Below are 23,724 nucleotides of genomic sequence, written 5' to 3' on the forward strand. Positions count from 1 at the left end.
CGATACGACTCGAGCCATTGTCGTTATACTACCATTTTACAAAATACTCGTTTTGACCCATGCGCGACACCGGATTACGGATGCATGAGTATGCAAAAATACTTTTTTTTCTTTTTAAGGTATGCTAAAAGCTTTTTCATGGAGATGCAATGTACATGCAGGTTTATGATAATGACATAGCTCAGAAAACCCCTACGAATTTAGGGATGATGACATACATAAGGTAACCCAAATGGGTTTAAGGATATTGACAGACATAAGAACACCTTATTTGGGAAGGCTCCCTATGATAGGTTGGTTCTATGATTTTACTACCTAATCCCCTCACGTGTAGGCTCTAGGGTTTATAGATAAGGGTTCCTAGTGTCAAGAACCTTACCTAGAGTTTTGCCATAATAAGGGGCGAGCCCTACCATTGTGACCCTCTTGGATAAGTCTCATCTAAGCGGGACCTTGGTACCAATCCTTGAAATGTAGTTCTCGCGGATTGATAAGGTCATCAAAGGTGAAACGGGTTCTAGATAAAGTTCCCATAGTCACGTGTCATATCCAGATTATCAACATAACAAGGGGCGTGCCCCCACCACGAAGACGGGTCTGAAATGATCTACTTTGAGTGGAGTCTATATACCAATCTATGAGATGGATATCTCCCGAATTGATATGACACGACTACCTTTTTAAGCCTATGCTTTTTCTCAAGCTTAGATGTAGAGCTTCTCACAAAAAGATAATTCCCAACATGATATATATATATATATATATATATATATATATATATATATATATATATATATATATATATATATACATATATATATATATATAAAACAATAAAACAATAAACCAATAAAAGCAAGAAATAAAAATATGCAAACAAAAACATGCAATCCTAAAACTAAAGGGTAGACTTGACTCTCTTTGGAAAAGTACAATCCTCAGCAGAGTCGCCAGTTGTCGCGGCCGGAAAAATCACAGAGTCGCCACTATATATTCTTCATTCCTAAGGAATAGGGGAAATGATGATAAACTCTAAAGGTATGGATAAGATGGTCGTCGCAACCGAATAAGAGTTTAGGAGTCGATTAAGTGAGAGGAAGGTGTTAGGTTCCCCTCACCTCCCTTGTACTCAAGGGAAACCTTCTCTAGCCTAAGATATGTGTGTTTGTCTAAAGGAATGTTTGCTTAATCATTTATTTACTTCTATTTATTTACACAAGGAAAAGTATTTACAAGGGTTAAAATTTGAAGAAAAAAATAATTAGTTGACTCATCTTGGTTACGCAACCTTGTGCCTACGTATCTCTCATCAGAGGATGAGAAAATCAAAGTCATCGTAGTTTGTATAAAAGTTTGTTGGTTGGTTAATTTTAATTTATGAAAATGATTTTGTCTTGGTTTTGAATTAGATGCACGGGGGCACAAAAGTGTTATTTGATGAGTTGAGATGAATCTTAGTGTGTTTTGATTGGATAATTGATCGATGTGACGTACGCCAACCAATCAATTACTCGAGGACGTAGTGGATGTACATCCACCTATCCTATTATTTTCGAAAACGTTGAATTAGTTTTGATTGTTAAAATTACTTGAATATGTATAAGTGACAAACTATTTACAAGTGGTGTAAAAATTTTGATTTAATCGGAGAATTAAAGATATGTACAAGTGAATTAATTTTTTACTAAACAGAAATAAAGACATATTTATGGTGTTTTTGATATTTGATTTTTTTTTTTGTATTTTTTATGACTAATAAAATAACCTACTAATATAACATAGAAAAAATATGTTTTTTTGTATTTTTTATATTTGACCTATTTTCCTAATAATAATGATTATTCTAATAATTAAAACAAAAATGGAGATTAGCAGGGATGTAGGTTAGAAAAAAGGGTGCTAAGTGTAAAATGATCTTAAGCCCAGCCCACTCAATTAAAACAATTTTATAATAATTGATCTAAACTTAGAAATTCCTTTTTTTTTTCTTATAAAAAAAATACACATAAGAAAAGTATCAAAAGTGTGGCTGCCCTCATTTTACACTTTTACTGATCCAATTTTTCATGAAAGCAAAATAAATTAGTGATGACAAAAATTCAAAGTTTTAAAAAAAAAGAGTCCAATATATCTTCCCAAATGATGTAAATGAAAATGAAACAAAATAGAAACAAAACCCAAGTTTCTTATTTTTTCATAGCTCTCGTCTTCACTTGCTGAAGCAAAATTCTCCGATCTCTAAAGCACACACAATCTGAATTACTTCTCTCAAACGAGAAAAAATTTATCTTTTTCATTCAATACAAATCTTAAACAATATTAAACAATGTGGAGGTTTCATTGTTTTTATTAAATGCTTACAAAGTGAAGAAGTTTTATGGTGCACAGGTGTATGCAGAAAAGCTATGCCAATCAAATTCTGTTTGTGATATGGTTAGGGGAAATGTGAGATTTGAAACCGGACCCTACGTTTGATGTTCTTTACACTCAAATCTCCATCAAATTGACTATCTCATTCATTCAAGTTAAAATGCCATTAAAAATTATATAATGGTGAAATGTACGGACAAAATTAAGATATAACAATGTAGCAATAAAAACTTGAGGGAAACTGTTTCAAGTATGTCAAATGGTCTATAAAGACTGACCTATCTCTAAAAGTCCAATCTAAAATACCCTCGTTGAAGGTTGATGAACAAGTGGACATTCACCAGAAGGTCACACACTAGATTTGAAGTTTTGACTCATCAGCAACCGTCATGCGGTATTATTAGAGTTTGACCTAACTCATCCTTACAAAACCGGTTGGTAAGGTGAGGAGTGTCCCTCTTTATATACTCTTTAAATGCTCTATCTTCAACCAATGTGAGACTTTAGGATATTTCTAATAGATATTGTAGGTATTCATTCACTTCAATCTTGCAAAATTACATCTCTTTGATTTTCCTAATTTGAGTGTTGAAATGTTAATTTTGCAAGTACATCCCTAATCCGTAGCCTCGTATACTCGTACCACCGTAATAGATGTATATTTGAGAGTTTTTCTGAAAATATGGTGTCCAATGATAAATAAGGGAAAATATGTGTATGGAGAAAAAATTTAAAATTTGTTCACATGCAAAGGGGTCCTTTATGATCTTACACTGAATAGATGTGTAGTTTGAGATTTTTTCCCAAAATATAGTGTACAATTTGTTCACAGGCAAGAGGATCCCTTTATGATCTCACACGATCAAAATATGGGCCACTCGATTCTTTATTTTTTTTAGTGCTTATATATGTGCATGAATCCGCCAATGTGCATGAGAGCTTGCTTATATATGTCTTTGTAAAATGTATAAGCGGTCAAACTAGTCTAAAGTCAAGTCTAGGCAGTTGAAGTATTTAAAGTTATCTAAAAAGACAATAAAAACTATATATTCATAGAGGAATTCTTGCATGGAAAAATCATAAACCCATATTCTTAGAAACAACCAATAAAAAATCAGAAAAAATTTAATTTATTTAATTTTTAATTTTTTTTATTTAGATTTATGGGATGCTTGTGATTATAAAGGAGAGAAAAAATCTAATATTTATTTTTTAATTAATTAAAATTTTATGATTAGTTGTCTAAGAGAATTTATTACGTGTATCCATATTCATATTCCATAACCTTGTTTGGTCCATATTACATAGCTAGCAGCATATTTACATTCCATTGAAATGAGACTAGTCACCAACAATATATAATATTCAATAGAGATTCAATCAACAAACACTTTTCTAACTTTTCTCTTCATCTCTTCATTTTCAACTCACTAAAATTTAAATTTACAAAAGTTAAAGGCTACAAACATGATAAAGAAAAGTAAACCCACAAAACACCTACATTGTACTTCCAATAACGTGGGCTTCTTATCAAAAGCCACACTACACTGCTTGAAAAGCATTTGTTTCTTCTTCTACTTATAAATAATAAAGTAGTAGCATTTAACTATAGCTAGCACTACCTCACGCACCAACCAGCCATTTTCTCTAAGCATCAATTGCAAATATATATATATATATATATATATATATATATATATATATATATATATATATATATATATATATATATATATATATATATATATATATATATATGGGAGCATATCAAGTGAGAGCATTTTTAAATGAGAGATGGGAGGAAGAAATATCAACCATTTGATTCATCAAGAGAGAAATTAATAGCCTCATTAATGTATTAACATTCTCTCTCTTGATGAATCAAATGGTTGATATTTCTTCCTCTCATCTCTCATTTAAAAATGCTCTCACTTGATATTCTCCCATATATATATATATATATATATATATATATATATATATATATATATATATATATATATATATATATATATATATATATATATATAGGATGAATCAAATTACTCCGTGAGTTACACTCGCTCGTAATTTCATTTCGATTAAATATTTTTAAAATCAACCGTTGGATTGAAACATAATATCATATAGATCACATCTATAAAGTTTGAGATTAATTTATAATGATTTACTATACCATCAATATATCCAAAAATTAACATTAAAATGAACTTTCATATAACATTAATTTTGATGTAATTCAATGACATAGTAAATTATTATAGATTAATTTCAAATTTTATAGGTATGATGTATATTATATTATGTTTCAATCCAACAATTGAGTTTTTTTAAAAATATTTATTCGAAATGAAGTTACAAACGAGTGTAACTCGTAGTGTAACTCTTCGGGTGTAATTTGATCTCTTCTATATTCGAATTTTAATCGGTCTTGTGCAAACTCGAGTATAGGCTGAATTATTCTGGATATTTCTACGTACAAACTCTAAGACAATTCAAGAGGGCTTGAAATACTATAAGGAAAGTGATTCATTTATGATTCTAGTCTCAATCCATTTAATTTACCATTAATTTTTCTAACAATCTTATAGTAAATCAAACAATGGCAACCGAGACTTCTGTTTCAAGTATCAAAGGGTAAATTGTTGTGTCGTAGAAATATTCTAAACACAAGATCCATTGGATGCAAATGGGTGATTAGAAGGAAGTATCATAGTGATGGTACACCTACTCCTATTAGGCTTGATTATTAGCCAAGAGTTTTAGACAAAAGGAAGATATTAATTATTTTGACACATATGCACCGATAGCAAGGACGAAGATAATTAAAATATTGTTTGCATTAACTTCGTTGCATAACCTTATAGTTCATTAAATAGATGTCAAAACGACATTTCAAAATGGAGATTTATCTAGAGAAATCATAAGATTATGTGCTTCTTGGTAATGAACAAAAGGTAGGGAAGCTTGTCAAATCCTTGTATAGATTAAAACTAGCACCAAACCAATGACATCAAAAGTTTGACTATATCATTGCAAGATTCACCAATTAAATGGGAAACACATAACTTAAAGGGGGACTTTTCAATCACTATCAAAACACAAATTCAAAGAGTTTGTCATCATCAAAAAGAGAGATTGTGAAGAATACATCTTATATCTAGTTTTGATGAAGACGAAGATTATCAAAGAAGAAAATGATCAAAAGTGTCATGCGCATCAATGATGAAATTGATCAAGAAGGTTGAACATAGAAATTCAAATAAAGATATGAGAGAAAATAATCAAGATGCTTGTAATTCATACTAAACTACTTTAATTTACTCATATTTTCATCTCTCACTTCATCTAAAAACCTTCTTGAATCATCATGCATTGATCATCTAAAATTTTTCTTCATCAAATTTTTATGACAAGTGCTTGTACACAAAGTTGTGTGGGAACACTTAGATATTGATTTCTCTCTATGTTGATTACATCATTGCCTCCTTTGTCTCCATGTTGATTCCTTTGTCAAATATTTATAATTACAAGAATAATAAATAATTACAAGAATAAATTTATTTTATTAAATATTTTACCTTAAAACTTTAATGAATAAATAAATAAAATTATAAGAATAAATAATACTATAATTAAAAGTAGGTTTTTATATTTTTATTTAAGAATAGTTTTTTTAATATGTTTTTAAAAGTAGGCTTTAGTCTTCAGATGTATGTTCTGAATGTGTCTTTTCAATTTAACATAAAACCATAAGAATGCAGACCCCTAATCGAGATTATTCCACTACCATGCATGCAAACTCTATATGTCTGGTGTGGGAATGTGGTGGGGATTTAAGGATAGGGGTATATGCTTTTTGTTTTGGTAAAGGAATAATGATTTATTTGTCAAGATTAGTTTAATTAGCTTAATAATGAAGGACCAAACAAAAAACACATAAACAACAAATTGGATTAAAAAGTTGCTGGAAACTATTTGAACAGCAAATTTCAGATGAAAAAGTTAGTGAAAGTTGCTCCTAACCGCAATTTTTTTTGAAAGTATTAGTAAGAGAAAGTAAATAAAGGAAAAATATATTTGTCACTCATAAAAACCATTGTTATTTTTGGGATATGGGAGACACATCACTTCTCCACTTAAAATTTTAGTTGATTGAGTTATCTCATTTTTAAATGTTCAAGTCACCACGTTCACATTCATTACACTTGCATTATTCTCGACAAATTCTACTTTTTCTATTTTTGAGAAAAATTGGTGTACAGTAAAAAATGGGGAAAAGGGATGTATGGCTAGAAAAACTAAAAATTTGTTCATGCAACAGGGTCCCTTTATGACCTCACAGAAGTCAAGTAAAAGTATATCTAAAAAGACAATATAAAATAAAAACTATATATATTTATATTCCATGACCTTTTTTGGTCCATATTACATAGCTAGTAGCATATTTACATTACATTGAACTAAGACTACCCACCAACAATATATATTCAACAGAGATTCCAATCAACCCTAACCACTTCTGACTTCTCAAACTTTTCTCACTATATATCTCTTCATTTTCACCACTCAATAAAGTATAAATTTACAAAAGCTAAAAGTTAAAGGCTACAAACATGATATAAAAAAAAAAGTAAACCAACAAAACACCTATATTGTATTTCCAACAACGTGGGCTTCTTATCAAAAGCCACTACAAAGTTTGAAAAGCATGTTTACTTCTTCTACTTATAAATAAAGAAGAAAAAAAAAGTAATAAAGTAGTAGCTTCTAGCTATAGCAAGCACTACTTCATGCACCAACTAGACATTTTCTCAGACAATTCGCAATTACGACCGCAATATTAACGATGAATCATCTTAATGATATCGGATTCGTAATTTCAATAATATTTTTTCCTTTTTTCTTCATAATATAATATAAGTTATAAATATAATTAAGTGTAGTAGTTAATTGATTTGTTAAATATACTATTTGGTGTAAATATTGCTCTCATTGTGACTTATAAAGGTAAGGTGTTGCTTAAAATGGCACATAAATTTGAAAGTGTTGCTAAAAGTGCAATGGATTCGGATATTAACTGTTCATTCTCTAGGGAAAGTAGAAGATGTTGATGCATGGTGAAGGATAGTTGGTTTTTTAGTTTTTGGTTTTCAATTCTCAACCGGTTCAACCGGTTCGTGGTATTCTCTAAATGCTTCTTCTTTCTGCAACGGGACCGTTGAGCTGATTCCCGGTTCGACTTCATGCGCCTCAGCTTTCTTTCTTCTGAAGAGTAAATCGCCCGGTTTGAACCCTGTGAACCGGAGCTAGAACTGGTCGGATATTCTGGTTGGTTAATGAGGGAAATGAGGTATTGTATTTCACTTTCTGAAAGCATGGTTTCGAGAACCGGGGTGGATGGTGACTGAACCGGTTCTTCGGTTTGGAATGACATGGCTCGGGTCAAATAAGAGATTTTTAAAAAACCCGGTAAATTGCAAAGAGTGAACCGGAGGGAGGAAGGAAAGGGAAAAGGGAGGAAATGAAGGTGTGGGGAGGAGTATTTAAAGGGAGGGAAAAGGGAACATGTGGGCCCACTTGAGCAAAAGATTTTGAAAAAACAAATAGCAATTGATTCTCAAATAAATAATATAATTAAATGCTATAATTAAAAAAAGTATTTTTATAAGAGAATAAGGATAGTTTTACACTTATCAATTAATCATGTCACACAATTAATTTAAAATTATTAAGATGATTTGGCATGATACATGTAATTAAGGAATAGTATAAAATTATTTTACAAATATTACTTTACAATGTCAATGTATATTTTTTTCTCTTTTTTTATATTTAAGCCTCTCTTGATTTTCTAAAATTAATCGAGCTCTCAAAGAAAAATTTATATTAAAATATTATTAATATTAAATTAAAATTACTTTTTAAAAAATTAATTAAAATATATTATCCGTGTAAAACCACTTATCAAATCAAAATGAAATCATACATAATAATGAAATTCAAAATAAAATAAATAAATTTTATAATTAAATTATTTTAATAACTATGTTTTCCATGTTTCTTTCTTTTGTTAAAATAATTTATTTTAATTGGATGTTAGTGTAAAATTGCTTTAGTATATACCAAATAATATAAAAAAATAATATTAAATAGTATAACAAAATTGATTATTTTTTAATAAATATATTTATAAATTGTTTTAATCTCTTATTGAATTTTATTATCAAAATCAATTCTATTATTTTAAATTTAAATAATTTTAGCCTTTTTATTATATTTTTGTATGTGTTCATTTTTAAATGACATATCATTTGTGAACGCGGCAAATTACTATACATAAAGTTTTGGTGAAATTATATGATACAATTTAAATTAAAAAAATTAGATAATTCATCAATTTTTAATATAAAGAGAAAGATAAAAAAATAGTTTAAATTTGAAATTATTGATCTATAAGATATGAGATCAAAACTGTAATCAAATCAAAATTAATGAGTAAAATTTATAATCATATAATCATATAAGAAATATTCATAAAATATGATTGTTAATTACATTAGAATAAAAAATTTGAGACCTATAAATGTGTGGTCCAAAGCGACCGTCTTTAACTTAAAACTTGAATGAATAAATAAATAAAATTATAAAAATAATACTATAATTAAAAGCAGGTTTGTATTATTTTTTTTAAAGAAAGTAGTTTTTTAAATACTTAAGGTAGGCTTTAGTCTTGAGATGTATGTTTGTGAACTTGTCTTTTCAATTTAACATTAAACTATAAGAATGCAGACCCCTAATCGAGGTTATTCCACTACCATGCATGCAAACTTTATATGTCTGGTGAGGGAATGTGGTTGGGATTTAAGGATAGGGTATATGCTTTTTGTTTTGGTAAAGTAATAATGATTTAATTTGTCAAGATTAGTTTTAGCTTAATAATGAAGGATCAAACCAAAAAAAAAAAAAACATAAACATCAAATTAGATTAGAAAGTTGCCGGAAACTATTTGAACCGCAAATTTCAGGTGATAAAGTTAGTGAAAGTTGCTCCTAAGAGCATCTCTAATGGTGCAACCCATTTTTGGGTTCTTTATGGGTCCCACTAGCCACATCATCTTAAAATAATTTTTATAATTTTTATTTTAATTGTATAATTCTAAAACGTTATTATTGGGCCCACAACTTTACCTCATAAACTAATTTGATTGGGTACCACAATTTTTTCATAGTTGCATTGCAATGCAATGGTACTATGATGTGGCATGTCTAGGTGGAGAACTTATTAGAAGGAACTACTATTGGAGATGGTCTAACGAACATTAGGCTTTTGAGATGTATTAGGAAAGTTTTTGGAAGTACACTAGTATGAAAGTAAATAAAGGAAAATATATTTGTCACTTTATTTTATGAGAGAGAGAAGAGAGAATTCTGTTTGTTATTTTTTTTAGTTATAAACCTAACAAGGAAAAAAAAATTAAGGCACTATTAAGGTGTATTTGTGGCAAGTAAAAGTGTTCTCTTTTCTTCCTTTCCCTTCCAAGGCATCCACGCGTCAGTTAGATGTTACAACATGTTTTCAATCACTTTGTAATTTGTAAGCTTAATCATTTAACAATTAGAGTTTAAAACTCTGATTTTTTTTTTTTGTGGTCAATTACTAGACTCGCACACACATAATCAGCTTGCACTGCTTGAAAAGTGAACATCATTCTTAGAAAATTACAAATCCATAAGCTCTAATGGTTATTGATCTCGCTAAAAATTGATGAGGTTTACAAAAGATGGGTTGAACCTGATAGTCAACTCTAGTATTGTAAATATGATTTATTGCTCCGGTTCAATTGGGATATCTGCATATAATATAATTTGACTTTCAAGTTAGTGATAGTTAAATGTGCAACATATTTAAGGTTAGAAAAGTGTGTACTTAATTTTAGGGTATTTGTTAGATATTTATACTATGGTTCTATGTTTTAAGTTTCTAGAACCTTCTATTTGCGTACACTTGCCTATTAGAACATGTACCGTGAGATCTGTTTTGTAATGGAATCAAAATTGTGATTGATTGGCGATGACGAACTGTTGGCGCAATGAGTCTAATCTCTGAAACGATAGCGCGGAGTGGACCTGAAATATTAGGACTTCAACGCCCAAGTTAGTTGTAGAGTTCAAGATGAGTGAAGTGAAGTTATGAGATCATAAAATGGTACCTTGAGTCTTTCGTGTGTTGGTTATATACGTTGGATAATTATCAAGATGTTCCATTGAGTTGTTTGAGTTTGAGGTATCTTTCAAAGCAAGAAAAGCGTTTAACGCTCAACCGTTTGCTGACTTCTTAGCTGAAATAACTTCTAGCCCACTCGAGCCATCTTACAATTGGATGGTATTAACTAATGGAACATCTTGTAGTTGGGGAATGATAGTATTTATGCTTTCCATGTATCGTTGCATGATTGAATTAATGGCCTTAGGATTAGGATCCTCTCCATTTTTCTCTCTCTCCATTTTCTCCATTATTATAGTTTTATGTGTAAATGGATCATATATCTAAGACATGTGTGACATATATTTAATAATTATTTAAATTTATACACATAAAACTATAATAATGGAATTTTCCATTTATTTTAGAAAATGGAGATGATCTTAACCCATGGCCTTATATTCTCCTTTTACTTTGAATGTGATCAAATATGAATCAGACTGAGTGTTACTTCTTCAGCTCCCATTTTGAGGCCAGTTTGAAATCCATCTAAACAAGCTTTGTACTCCTCCTTATTGTTGGAGGTTAGAAATTTCAATCTTATTGTACCCTATACAGTACGATCATTATTACTTTCCAATAAGAGACTGATTTTGTTGCCTTTGATGAAAGATGATCCCTCAAAGAACATTGTCCATCGTGAAGGAAATTTTGGTTCGTCAGACGTGGTTTCCATAATGAAGTAGACTAAAATTTTGGCTTTAAGCACCTTTTAAAACTCGTAGGAAATGTCGACTTCGAAGAGTTCCACGGTCCACTCTACCGTTTTCCCTGATAATTCTGGTTTGAAGAAATATTTTCAAATGGGATAGTTTGTTTATATAATTTAATGTGCCAATAAATAATGCCTTAACTTACGAGTTAACATTACAAGGGACCAGGAAAAAAATTATCCTTGAGGTATCGTACTTTTAGTCCTTGCAAAACTTTCCTAATGACAATAGATATACGAGTAATGTTTCTCTCTCTTGAGGATTGACCAAGAGTGATGGTTGGAAGAATGCCTCTTTAAGCTTCACAAAATAGGTTTAAAACTTAGGTGTCCACGAAAAAAGGTTTATTTTCTTAAAATTTTGTAAAATGGCAAGGTGTAACAGGGTGATATGTGGATGAACCTTGACAAGGTGACTAACAACCCATTTAGTATTTGGATTCCCTTTTTATATGGATCTTCCATGTTTATCACAACTTTATTTTATTTGGATTAACTTCTACTCTCCTCCCAATGAGATTGGATGCTGGTAACTTGCCTTTTTAACACTGAACATGCACTAGGTTTGATTCTAGTGTTTGTTTTGTTTTTTAAATTATTCAAGGACGACCTTTAATTGACTGGTGTGTTATGTATCCTCTCATAATTTAATAATCATATCATTCATGTATACTTCCAACATGTCTTCTATCTGGTTCTTGAAAACCTTGTTCATCGTCCTCTTGTAGGTAGGCTTGGCATTTTTTTCCGATTGAAGGGCATTACTTTATTTCATAAATCACTTTTCATTATCATAAATGTTTTTTACTACTCTTATTCAGGTCCTTTGTAACCTACATAAGCATCCATGAAGGATAAAAGTTCAAACCCTAAAGAACTGTCTAATGACTTGTCTATGTGATGCATGTGGTGTGCGTCTTTTGGGCACACTCGATTCAAATCCAAGTAATTGACGTACATGCAACATATATTGCTAGATTTCATCACTATTTCGACATTGGATAACCAGGTTTTGGTGATAAATTTGACATATAAGAGATATTTGACGCCCATGTTGTTAATATTTGCTTTCGCGGACGATTGCTTTCGACGACATTGAGCAACATACGTGACATTTCATCGCAAGCACAATAAGTGACAGGCCACCCCAGGATTTATACTTGGAATTTCTTTGGCCTACCAAGCAAATAATTCGTTATCCTTTTGAAAAAATTTGATAAGTTGATCCTATATATTTTTTGCAAGTCAGCTCCGGTTGTGATGGCCTTTGAGTAGGGAACGGAAACCAAAAATTTCCCTTACATTGATCCTTACGAATGAGCATGATCAGTGATAAAAATATTTACATCTTGTGTTAATTAAAACCTTGGATGCATAATTAGATGAACATTTACAAGCGATGAACAAAGAATAACGCCTCTACTCAGTCCATACAAATAGAATATCTTAAATCTCAGTTCTAGCTACTACAAATGAAGACCTTGAGGGAGAGGGAGACAGACAGACAGACAGAGACAAAGAGAGAGAGAGAGAGAGGGAGAGAGAGAGAAATAGAGACATATAGAGAGAAAGAGAATGCGGCTAGGGCTCAAAACCAAATCTTATCAAGTGAAAAAGCTTTTGCATAAGGGTTTTATTTATATAACCACTTGTCTGAGGTGCAAGCTGAAAATATCCACTTAAGTGCATCATATCTTACGGTGTATTGTATTTCACTTAAGTGCACGGTACCTTACTCTATTTTGTATTCCACTTAAGTTCATTGTACCTTATGGTGTTCTACCATTCCTTTAATCGTCTTACAGTGTTCAATAATTCTCTTTAATACATCATACTAACCTTACAGTGTTCCATATTTCACTATTTTTTTCAATATCTCATCAATATGTCCTTATATGTGTGACCTTGTAAGTTATCATGATGTTGGTATTTATACTAAATCACATATTTAATATAATTAATATTAAGCGGTATCTAGCAATACATCAATGTCATCCAAGTCACAAAAATGTCATGTGATATATAAAAAACCTTTATGTGATAATGTTTGTGTGTACAATTATCCTTTTGATCTCATGTCTATATTAAACATAAGGCATAAACCGCGTCCCCTTGTTCGTTTCAATATTGAACCCTTAGACATTTATCCTGTTATGCAGGATGGGAGAATTCCATCTAGATCACTCATGTCCCTCAGCATGAATTATTTAGTATCTATCAACCATCTTTATGGTCATTGAGTCACAGATAACCCCACTTCTAGGTTCTGAAGGTGGGAAAAATACACAAGAAAGGGTGTTGAATTGTGTATCTTGTAAACTTTTGCTTCGTAGAACAACAGCTTATGAATCTGACCAAGTTCATATTCTGAGCAAGAGTAAATAACATCGAAAATATTTAAAGCATAGAAGCAACAAGTAAAAGCACATACATAAATTATCTTGGTTCCTCTATAACGAGAGTAATCCAGTCCTCTTGTCCCACAAGATATTTTCACTATAATTAGAACCTCATTACAACCGGCTAAGACACCCCGGTCCAAGACTTCTTTGCTCAATCAAACCTCAATGAGACTTCCTTGTCTAAAACACACCAGTTCAGGACTTCCTTGCTCAATTAAACTTGAAAGAGACTTCCAGCAACCTAGTTCGAGACTTCCATGCTCAAACAAATTGTCTAAGACTTTACAAATTCTAAACAAAGTGTTTATGATTTACAACAAGTTTCTACTCCTTGTTCCTTGTTGAATGAAGAGTTTTGAAAGAATTCGTCCATAAGGAATGAAGAAAGACTTTTCCTCATGAAATGACATGAGAGTCATCTACAAGTAGTCAAGAGAAAGGTTGATCTGAACATCAGAAGAGAGAAGAAACGGAAGAGCTTTTAAGAATCTAGATCCTTATTCCTTAGCAAAAGGTTGATGTTCAGAAGTTGATGTCACACCGTTGCTTTGAAACGAAGATTAGAGACCTCAAAAGTGTTGGATGGATCGACAAAAGATGTGGTGAAGAGAGAATTAGTTTTTTCACAAAAATATATCCAAAAGAACCTCATCATATTTAATATTAAATAGTTAATTATAGAATGACAAATAAAATAATTTAAAAAATACAGCCCAATTTGCAAGTGTCACCACTCTATATATTGTCAAGAGGAAAGAGATATGTGGAGATTGGAGCTAGAGAGTAGTTTTTTTTTAATTATAATTACAAAAGCTAGAAAAGTAGATAAAAATAGAGAAAGCAGAATTCGTCATGTACCAAATTATCAAATGTAGAGAGAGACATGGTTGCACTAATCATGCATCTATTTGTCTTTGATTTACTTTTGTCAATAAAAAATATGATTAGTTTTCCCACTAGTTTTACCAAGTGAATCACATGAACTTATGGTAAAAGCTTCACATAATCGTCATTGCATAATTGAAAAGGATATTCTTGAATAGTTTTCTTAGCTGAGCATTCTTTTGGGGCAAGTACAAATACATATTTAAAGCACAATGTGAGTGGAGGATAACTTGCAATCACTTCTATTACCATTTTAGCTAATCTTGATTAGTTTAATAATGCAAAAAAGATGATTAAGCAATTGCTTCTTTTAACATGCTAATAAAGTAGCTAGGTAAGGTTGCATGTGCCGCAAGAAAATTTAATGGAAAAAGTATAGTACAAGTTAGGTGTTTTTTCTTTATCATTGGAAACAATTCTATGCACAGCCACGGACTCAGAAATATTTTGTTGTGTGGTCAAACTTAAATAAAAATATAGCATTAAAATATTGATAAAAGGTTTAAGAGAGAGAAAATATTAGAGAGATAGAGATAAAATAGTGAAGGAGATAGTTGGAGAGAATGAAATGAAGGAGAGGATTCATTCCCTATCAAGTGAGAGCATTTTAAAATGAGAGATGAGAAGGTTAATGCATTAATGTGGTTAATACATTCTCTCTCTTGATGAATCCAATGGTTGATATTTATTCCTCTCATCTCTCATTATAAAAAAATTTAAGATATTAAATATTTGTAACCTAAAAAAATTCTTAAAAACTTTAAGTGTACTTGATAAATATATTCTAAATATTGTAATATTTTTAAGACATATAATGAACATATATCTATGCATTATGTACTTCACACACAACACATAATGAATATAATTTGTATATAAAATAACTATATAGAAACATTATTCCATAAATATGTACTAATTATTAAATAAAATGATGTGCAGTGGGGGCTAGGAAACCCACAAGTTTGGCTTTGGGTCCGTTCCTGTCCACCGCACGTTTCTATATGAGTTTCAATATCTATATGAGTTTCAATAGCATTTTAACGTTTCTATATGAGTTTCAATATCTATATGAGTTTCAATAGCATTTTAACGTGAAATCTAAAAGCTACAAGCTTCGTATAAACGCACATTTACAAAGTTTCCACTGAGGAAACAAACATAGGCTATGTTGATTTTTGCACTACTATATATCCATGGTTGTTTTCTTTAGTCAGTTCCTTTTAGCCTAGGTCCATAGAAATGGCAAAATTCCATTAGGGTGCGAAAAATATTGAATTTATGAAGTTCTAGACATACACTTGATTCTGAATTCCTGGCATTATAGAAGCACGTAGTTGATCAATTTTAGCCATTGACTTGAGATCAAACGGCCCGCATTCTAACTTCACCAATCTAAATGAGTCGTCAGGTGAGATTTGACGACTCAGATTTGTAATGCATAAATGTGTTGAATCCACTTCTTCCTATATGCCTACTTTTACATCCATAACCTTGAGGTTGTGATAACATCAGGTTTTAAAAAGGGATACACAACTTTTTTGAATAAAAAAACTTAGTTTAACTTTTAGAGAACTTGGTAATTGGCAGCATGGAAATTAACAATAATCAAGCTTATACAACTTGCATATCAGTGAAAAGTTATAAGCAGTTGAGCAGATCCAACGATTTCTACCGGGACTTTCACCCCACCACCAAATATGCACACAGTCCTATCCATGCGCGCAGCTTGACCAAAACAAACTTTCAGAATAAAATGAATTCCATAACATAGATATCATCACCAATTCAATTTTCTTTGCGCACTGAAATATGAGATGATCACATGTTCACTGGAGGAGCTCCCTAAATATGACAAGTGAAAGAATCAGTGTTCTACAAATTAATAGTACCGAATAAATCAAATCAAAGAGTAGCACTGAGAAATGGGAAGACTACTTTATGCAGAATGTATGTTAACTATTGAAAACATGAATTCCCAAACCATGTAAATTGTGAAGACCAGATGCAAAGAAACATTTTCCTAAAAGCAATGACAATGTCATTTCATTCTACCATAACTGGTCAAAGCAAGAACTCACCTTAAACAGAAGATCATACGCTATATATTCCCAAGGCAGCGATATGGACATTAAGCTGCATTTCAACGGTATCATTTCGTCAAAGTTTGAGCTAGAGGAAGACGCGGCGGCATAAGCATGTTTTGCTGCTACTGATGCAACCATTGCAGCTTTGCGGACAATTACACCCAACCCTATCCCTTTCTTTGATATAACTGGAGAATGTGGCTCTGAATCCAGCTGACTTTGATCTGACATTGCAACAGACAGATTCCATTTCATCCATCTCTCAATATATACCTTTTAAATAATAAAATTAGAGCTTTACTACACTCGCAAGCTTCACAAAATATTTAGTGAGATTTGTCAGACAAGAAATAGTACTTCCGGTGACGCTTTGATCTATCTCTATCAACTATTCAACAAGTTTTTGCTAAGCAATCATGTAATATTAAACTAATCAGTAAAGTAATGTGTGATTAAAGTTAACTATTTACAACAATATCTTATTTTTATATAACATAGAGAGTCGGGGAGGGGGAAAAAAATTGCTTTTCAATACAAAATTCAGAAACCCAACCTATGAAAAAGTTGCCTACCTGCAACACCAGAAACAGCTACTTCAACTTCCCCTCGGCCTCCAGGACCTTTCATATAAATCCTATCTGTTTTGCCATGATGATGGCCTAAAAGGCTCCCAAATCGGGATTTTCCAGCTGCAATGTAGCAAAGATCGGATGCATAAGTGACCAGTGAGACAACATATATATGGTTCATGGCACAGATTAATTACGTAAAATATAATAAACTTGGAAGTTTCACCATGTAAAAGAAATAAAATGTTGCGGTGATTTAAGGGGAAAGTCTCTTCTAAGAGAAGTAAAAAACAGATGCTTACTAAAGATTAATTTACAGAATCAAAACTGCTTTATACATGAAATTTGTAAATACTTGAAATATCATATCATGACTGAGTAGTGTGGTCACTGAAAAGGATGAATAAAAGATATTAACCATAATCAATGAGTTGTGAAAGTTTCACTGGTTCCAAAGAAATGATAAATCAACTCAAGACCGGGATACATTTATTTATATCTATATAACTTTGTGAAACACTCTGGTGAAACAAAACATTAACTGTGCAAAAGTATGTTCCAAATCATTCATTCTGTGGATAAGACATACAAAAACATTGCAGCAGTATAAAGAAAGCAATATCTAGATAGAGGGCAATGAAGGAAACTTAACCATCATATGCATCTCTAACCATCTGATAGCTGACAAATCCTGAGAAAAGGGTTAGCTGCAAATCAAAGAAACCTTAGAATTAGAATGTCTAAAAAAGGACCATTTAAGAACTTTAATGCTAGAGTACCATTGTTGATGTACTCATCAAGAAGATGCTTATATTATCAGATATAATACATCAGAGAGAAATAATTAAAGTAACTCTAGACTCATCCATTAGAAAGTATTCACAATAACAGTGACTTCGTTAAAAAGATGAAGTATTTTTGGGCGTAAAGACACAATTCAAAAATTCACTGTCTTTTCTATTTATGGGTTGATAGAAAGCTTGTCAAGAAAAGTCATACCAGAATATGAAAATCATTCGGAACTAAAATGGATTTAAGGTACTTCTTATTGTTCTGAATTAAGTTGTTTGTCTTGTAACCAAATTGTTTTAAACAGCAAAACTTCATCTGATAAGAAAGGAAGTTCCTCTTGTCCTTGAGTTTTAAGTTTCTTAAAAGATATATACTAATATAGTAAGAAGTAAGAACAGTCCAACCCATGATATCACATATTAATAGCAAGTACAAAGCACTATCTGATCACTTCCAAGTGCATAAGAGACAATTGCTTCGGCTGCGGACTTCATTATGCAAGTACACACAAGCAAGATATATAAAGATATACAGAATCTTACAGAGTAGCATATAGCTAAACAGGCAAACGAGGTATGGAGAACAAATAATCAACTAAATATTCTAGATAAGAAAACAATGATCATAATTTCAGAAAACCTGAAAGAAAGTGAATTGCAGTACAATAACTAAGAATTATCAAACCTTAGTATCTTTTTTCGTAGTAGTATTGGTACAAACTTCCGGCGAGGAGTTATCACTAGTACTGCAATCGTTTGACACCTTTTCACTGGGAAATGCTGCACCATCATGTGCATTAAGAACTACACAATAGCAATGATCTTTTTCAGTCAAAACCTGTAGGGAAATGGAATAACAAAGCCTTATTTTATGAAGTGGGCAGAACCAGAATGCAAAAAATATTTAATTATGTGTTATTTAATAAGGGACAAGATTCACAAACAATGAAAAAGGAGCAAGCATTCTGAAAGAAAAAAATCAACATCACAATGTGATTATGGCTTCAGCAACTATATTAAACAAAAATGTCAGCTTTTAACATCATAGTGTAAGCATTAGCAATTAACCATAACATTTATTTATATGCATTAAACTTTTTTACCAGTACATATTCTTTAATGGAAGTTACGTTACACATACACATGAATAAAAAATGTGGGGCATTTCAAGCTGACATATTAGACACATGAAACCAGCAAGATAAAGCCTAGCTATTTTCAAGTGATATTCCAATCTTAGTGAATTCAGCAATGTGATTCACAAAGGATATTGGATTCTTGAATATTCCATATATAAAAATATGATTGAAAATCTAAAATAACTTGCTAAAGTAGTATATTACCACAGCATCAAAAGTGGAGTCAAAATCATCAATTGCAAAACAAATATCCGGATAAGCAGGTGTTGTTTCCACTTCCTATAGGCATGTCCATGAAGGTGTTATTGTCAATAAAATGATATGTATGAGAAAGACTATTTTCTATCTCTCTAATGATATATAACAAAGATAGCTACACTTGCCTTTTTAGAGTCCAATTGAAAATTTACACGACTTGGAGATGCATAAACAGTCTTCACAACCTGAGAAAGTGCAATGGTTCATGTTTGCCAAATCAAAATTTACTTTATACACATATATTTACATTTAGAGTTTTAGACATCTTGAATAATATACAACCCATGATTGTTAAGTCAATATAACAGGGAAACACCGATGTCAAAATAAAAAGGGAAACAGCTATTGTCAAAAAAAAAGGAAACAGACATTGTCAAAAAAAAAAGGAAACAACCACAATACCTTCAATTTTTATTTTTTATTTTTAAAATTAAACTCTATAGTTCAAAATCGTAGAAACAAAGCCTTAATGTCAAATTCACCAACACCAAAAACCGTGTTGGTCATGGCAAAGCAGAATACAATCACTCACAGACACAGATTCCCAAATCCATAACTAATTCAAAGGGATTAAATATTCTGTAATGATGTAGTATGAGGTAAAGCACATAATGACTTAAGGCATGGAAGGGGACATTCTTAATTATGAAGGAGCTAAATTTGGGTCAAAGTTTACAATAATTGGAAACGGTTGAGAGAGTTACAGTTTCATGCAGCCATAAATCAGAATGCTAATAAAATCAAGATTAAGAACTAAGGCAGCAGAAGGAGAAGAGTCTTTTAACCTTTTACTAATAAAAATCTAGAAATCATTCTACCAAAGAGAAAGCATCATACTTTCAAGAGTGGGGTTGCTGGTTATGCTAACAGTAACAGGTATCAACAAAACTTTTAGTGGAGCATGATACGGTAATCACTTGATATAGATTGTAACATTATTCACAGCCTAAAAAGTAAAACTCTAATTAAACCCTAACTAGACAGCCATCGAAGAAACTAAGGCCTAAAGCCTGCTGCCGGCTACAACAGTGGTTTGATCATTATCTGTAAAAATCAATTTAACTCTCAAAGAAGGACACGCATCACCCATCACCATCACCTCGCCAAAGGGTTTTTTTTAGGTTTACAAATCAGCCCTTTTTTGTCCCTAGGTCGGTATCTATTGTAGCATTCATAATTTTACTTTTGTTGAAGATGATTCAAGAGGTGGGAAAAGATTTATTAAGTACATTTACCTTATATATAGGGGATAAAGACGTGTCCTTCCCAGCTTGATGGTTTTGAAGAACCTGTTGACTAGAGAAATAGATGTGTTTGAATCAAATTACCCAGACAGATAGCAACAAGTCAAAGAACTTAAAAGCTTTATTTATATTGCTCAAAAGAACCCATTCACGATGGCTTTTATAGTTAGAGCATATAAGATTTTCCTTATTCAAATAAAGGAATGAATGAGCATATCATTGATTGATTACCTGCAAATTGCGACGGTTACGCTGAATGATGTATGAGCAATTAAATTCAAGTAAAAGGAACGCCTCCAGTCCACATCAATTGAAGTTTCATCAATTAGGCTGCTCAACTGGTGGAGAAAAATTATAAAAAATCAGTTGGCATCGGAATTGGAAAGCCTACATCACAATAAGAGCTATCCAATAAGCCCGCCCTAAAGGACTTTAGCAATAAAAAAGAATAACATGTTCACAAAGCTGCACATAATAAGTACGCACCTTCATGCTGTCAATACTAATGAGCAACTAATATGAAGCCGTGCGTGCAGGTATGTATGATTAAGCTTAAGCATATATATTGTCAAGCAAATTAACACAAGGTGGTGTTGTGTCAAACTGATTTTGTTTTTAAAGGAAATCGTGCTATATACATTTGTATATATGATGTTAAGATTTGTTATAATCAATGTTGAGAGCATCAAACAAATGAATTCCATTAATAGACTTAAAGTTTCAAAACACTAGGAGGACCGACAGTAGGAAGAGAGAGAGAATGGTGGAACTGTAATAAACATTCTTTTACCAGCATATTTTGTAGTTTATTGGAGATGATGTAAAGCTTATTATCATTGTATCAAAGGACACACAGATGCAGATGCAGGGAAACAAACGTAAGTTTAGCATACAATTTGAAGATAGTTTTAAAATAAATTTGAGCAGAATCATAGATATATAATGAATGAATGAATTTACCTTAGGTGCCCACCTGCGTACAAAATAAGGATCAACAGTTTCTGCGTCGTTATTGGAAGCAGAACCTCGAGAAACCTGTGTCGAAAAAACTTTCAGCAATAATGCTTCTTACAAGAAAGGGATAGCATGTAAAAAAACAAATAAATTAAGAAGAAGTAGTGGGAAATAAAAAGAAAAGGACATAACAAGATACCAATTTTCTAACAAAGAAAACGAGATCATCATCTTGGCGTCCCCTAGACTCTTTACCACGAACAAAATAGAGATCAAAAACATCATTCCAAAACTTCATATCCATTTCAACATCAGGAGCATCTTCTTGATCTTCAACAACGGTTCTCCCAATTAAATTTGAGTGCTTCTTCACCATGCTCAACAATTCATATCTAAAAAACAATTCAATTTGGTGTATTGATTCAGTATGATGTGAAGTTGCATGAACGTTCGAGAATCGAAATATAAAATCAAAAAATGAATGTACCTTGAAGGGGTTTCACCTCCATCGCCAAGCATTTTTTCTAAATCCAAAAATTTTGCTTCAGTCTGTGAGATTAGAGTTAAAGATGTGAAGGATCAAAACAGGTTCTCAATTTGTTGCCAAAATTTCATTGACGATTCAGGAGATGAAATTAACTGTTCGGTGGTGTCATGAAACGTCAAGCGAAATAAAAGAACCAACATTTACCACTATACCACACAACTCAACATCAAGTCGTTGTAGTATAGTGGTAAGTATTCCCGCCTGTCACGCGGGTGACCCGGGTTCGATCCCCGGCAACGGCGATTTTTGTCATTTTTCATCTCCAAATACGACGTCGTTTTCCACTTCCTTGTTCATCTCTAAAAGCGACGTCGTTTACGTGTTTGCCTTTTTTGTTTTGTTAATGCTTTCTGGATCGTGGGCCATTCTTTATTTGGGCTTCAATATGTCTTAATTATGAGATCTCCATAGTTATTGAATTGAACAATATTTTAGAGGAAATTATGTTATTATTTCTTCTTCTTCTTTTTATTTTTAATGATAGAGTAATATGGTTATTGCATATTTATTAGGTGGTACACATGTGTGATATGAAAATAATATATTTACATTGTGTTAAAATTAAATTATATTAAAATTTAAAAATACAAGTTAAATATTTTATTGCATTTGAAATACAAAGTAGACAAAAAAAATTAGTACCTTTAATTTATTGAACAAATAATATTTGAAATATTAAATTGAAAAAGTTACATAAATATTATATATGAGTCCTTCAAGTGTTACGATAATACCCTGTGAAGAACAATATGGCAAGATAGGGTTAGCACCTTTTGTGAGGCAAAGGTCGGAAGTAGATGGAGTCTTAGATTAAGAATGACTTGGAAATCGAGAAGAGACGAAACATACTAATGAAGTAATCTTGTAGTTCACGTTTATTAGAGATGTTGTGCAAATTTCCAAGGAGAACCTTCGGAAGTTGGTGAAAAGGTTCTTAGACCGGAGATAACCCAAGAGACCGTCAAGAAGATCACTAAGATCTAAAAGAGTATGATGGAAGCCCTAGGCCGCCAAAACAATTTTACGAATAGGCGGAGACGACAGTTAGAGTTTTGAGAGGGAGATCACATTTTCTTGAAGGTCACCATAAACTAAAGGGACCTTTCAAGACAGGGAAATTAAGTTTGAGATACATTAGACCATTTCAAATCATAAGACAAGTAGGTGAAGTTGCATACCAGTAACCTTGCCACCTTCACCATCAAAGCTTCATGATGAGTTTCGTGTGTCGCAATTCCAAAATTATATTTCTCGATTCACTTCAACATATCCTCCCGGATACGATTGAAATAGAAATATGTATCTTTCCAACCTCTGCCAAGCATTATTGTGGATTGTGAAACCAAGACCTTTCACAATAAGTAGATACTCGTATGAAAGTCCTCCGGGATGAGTCTCACCCGAGCGAGGCTATTTGGGAGCTCAAGTCAAAGATGTGGATTTGTATCCTCATTGTTCAGGTAAATTATAAAATTCGAGGACAAATTTTAATTTAAGGAA

The 23,724-nt window shown here is 31.8% G+C and overlaps 1 protein-coding gene and 1 non-coding gene across 3 annotated transcripts; one reads left to right on the forward strand and one right to left on the reverse strand.

The window, feature by feature from the left end:
* Positions 1–15,737: 15,737 nt before the first annotated feature.
* On the reverse strand, positions 15,738–22,525 carry LOC131660805 (uncharacterized). Of its 2 annotated transcripts, XM_058930136.1 has the most exons (12): positions 22,165–22,525; positions 21,877–22,069; positions 21,684–21,758; positions 20,955–21,061; positions 20,715–20,775; positions 19,605–19,664; positions 19,426–19,500; positions 18,768–18,920; positions 17,944–17,998; positions 17,295–17,411; positions 16,717–16,946; positions 15,738–16,480 (listed from the first exon to the last, which is right to left on the reverse strand). In XM_058930136.1, the coding sequence occupies exons 1-12, from the start codon at positions 22,194–22,196 to the stop codon at positions 16,457–16,459; spliced, it is 1,182 nt and encodes a 393-aa protein (XP_058786119.1). In that variant the 5' UTR covers positions 22,197–22,525; the 3' UTR covers positions 15,738–16,456. The 2 variants fall into 2 exon arrangements, with proteins under 2 accessions (XP_058786119.1, XP_058786120.1); XM_058930137.1 differs by lacking the exon at positions 15,738–16,480 and having other exon boundaries at positions 16,861–16,995; positions 22,165–22,523.
* Positions 22,395–22,466, forward strand: TRNAD-GUC (transfer RNA aspartic acid (anticodon GUC)). The gene has a single exon. It is a non-coding gene; the product is annotated as a tRNA-Asp (tRNA).
* Positions 22,526–23,724: the final 1,199 nt, after the last annotated feature.

This window comes from Vicia villosa, linkage group LG3 (assembly GCF_029867415.1).
Source record: "Vicia villosa cultivar HV-30 ecotype Madison, WI linkage group LG3, Vvil1.0, whole genome shotgun sequence".
Classification (NCBI taxonomy): domain Eukaryota; kingdom Viridiplantae; phylum Streptophyta; class Magnoliopsida; order Fabales; family Fabaceae; genus Vicia; species Vicia villosa.

What these genes read in the sequence shown, in the direction of transcription:
- LOC131660805 (XM_058930136.1), bottom strand. Translation starts at nt 22,196, where the DNA reads ATGCTTGGCGATGGAGGTGAAACCCCTTCAAG. An exon ending in ACTCCACTTTTGATGCTGTG is followed by an intron (nt 18,921 to 19,425) that starts GTAATATACTAC and finishes ATTTCCCTACAG; the next exon opens with GTTTTGACTGAAAAAGATCA. An exon ending in GGTTAGAGATGCATATGATG is followed by an intron (nt 17,412 to 17,943) that starts GTTAAGTTTCCT and finishes GCTACATTGCAG; the next exon opens with CTGGAAAATCCCGATTTGGG.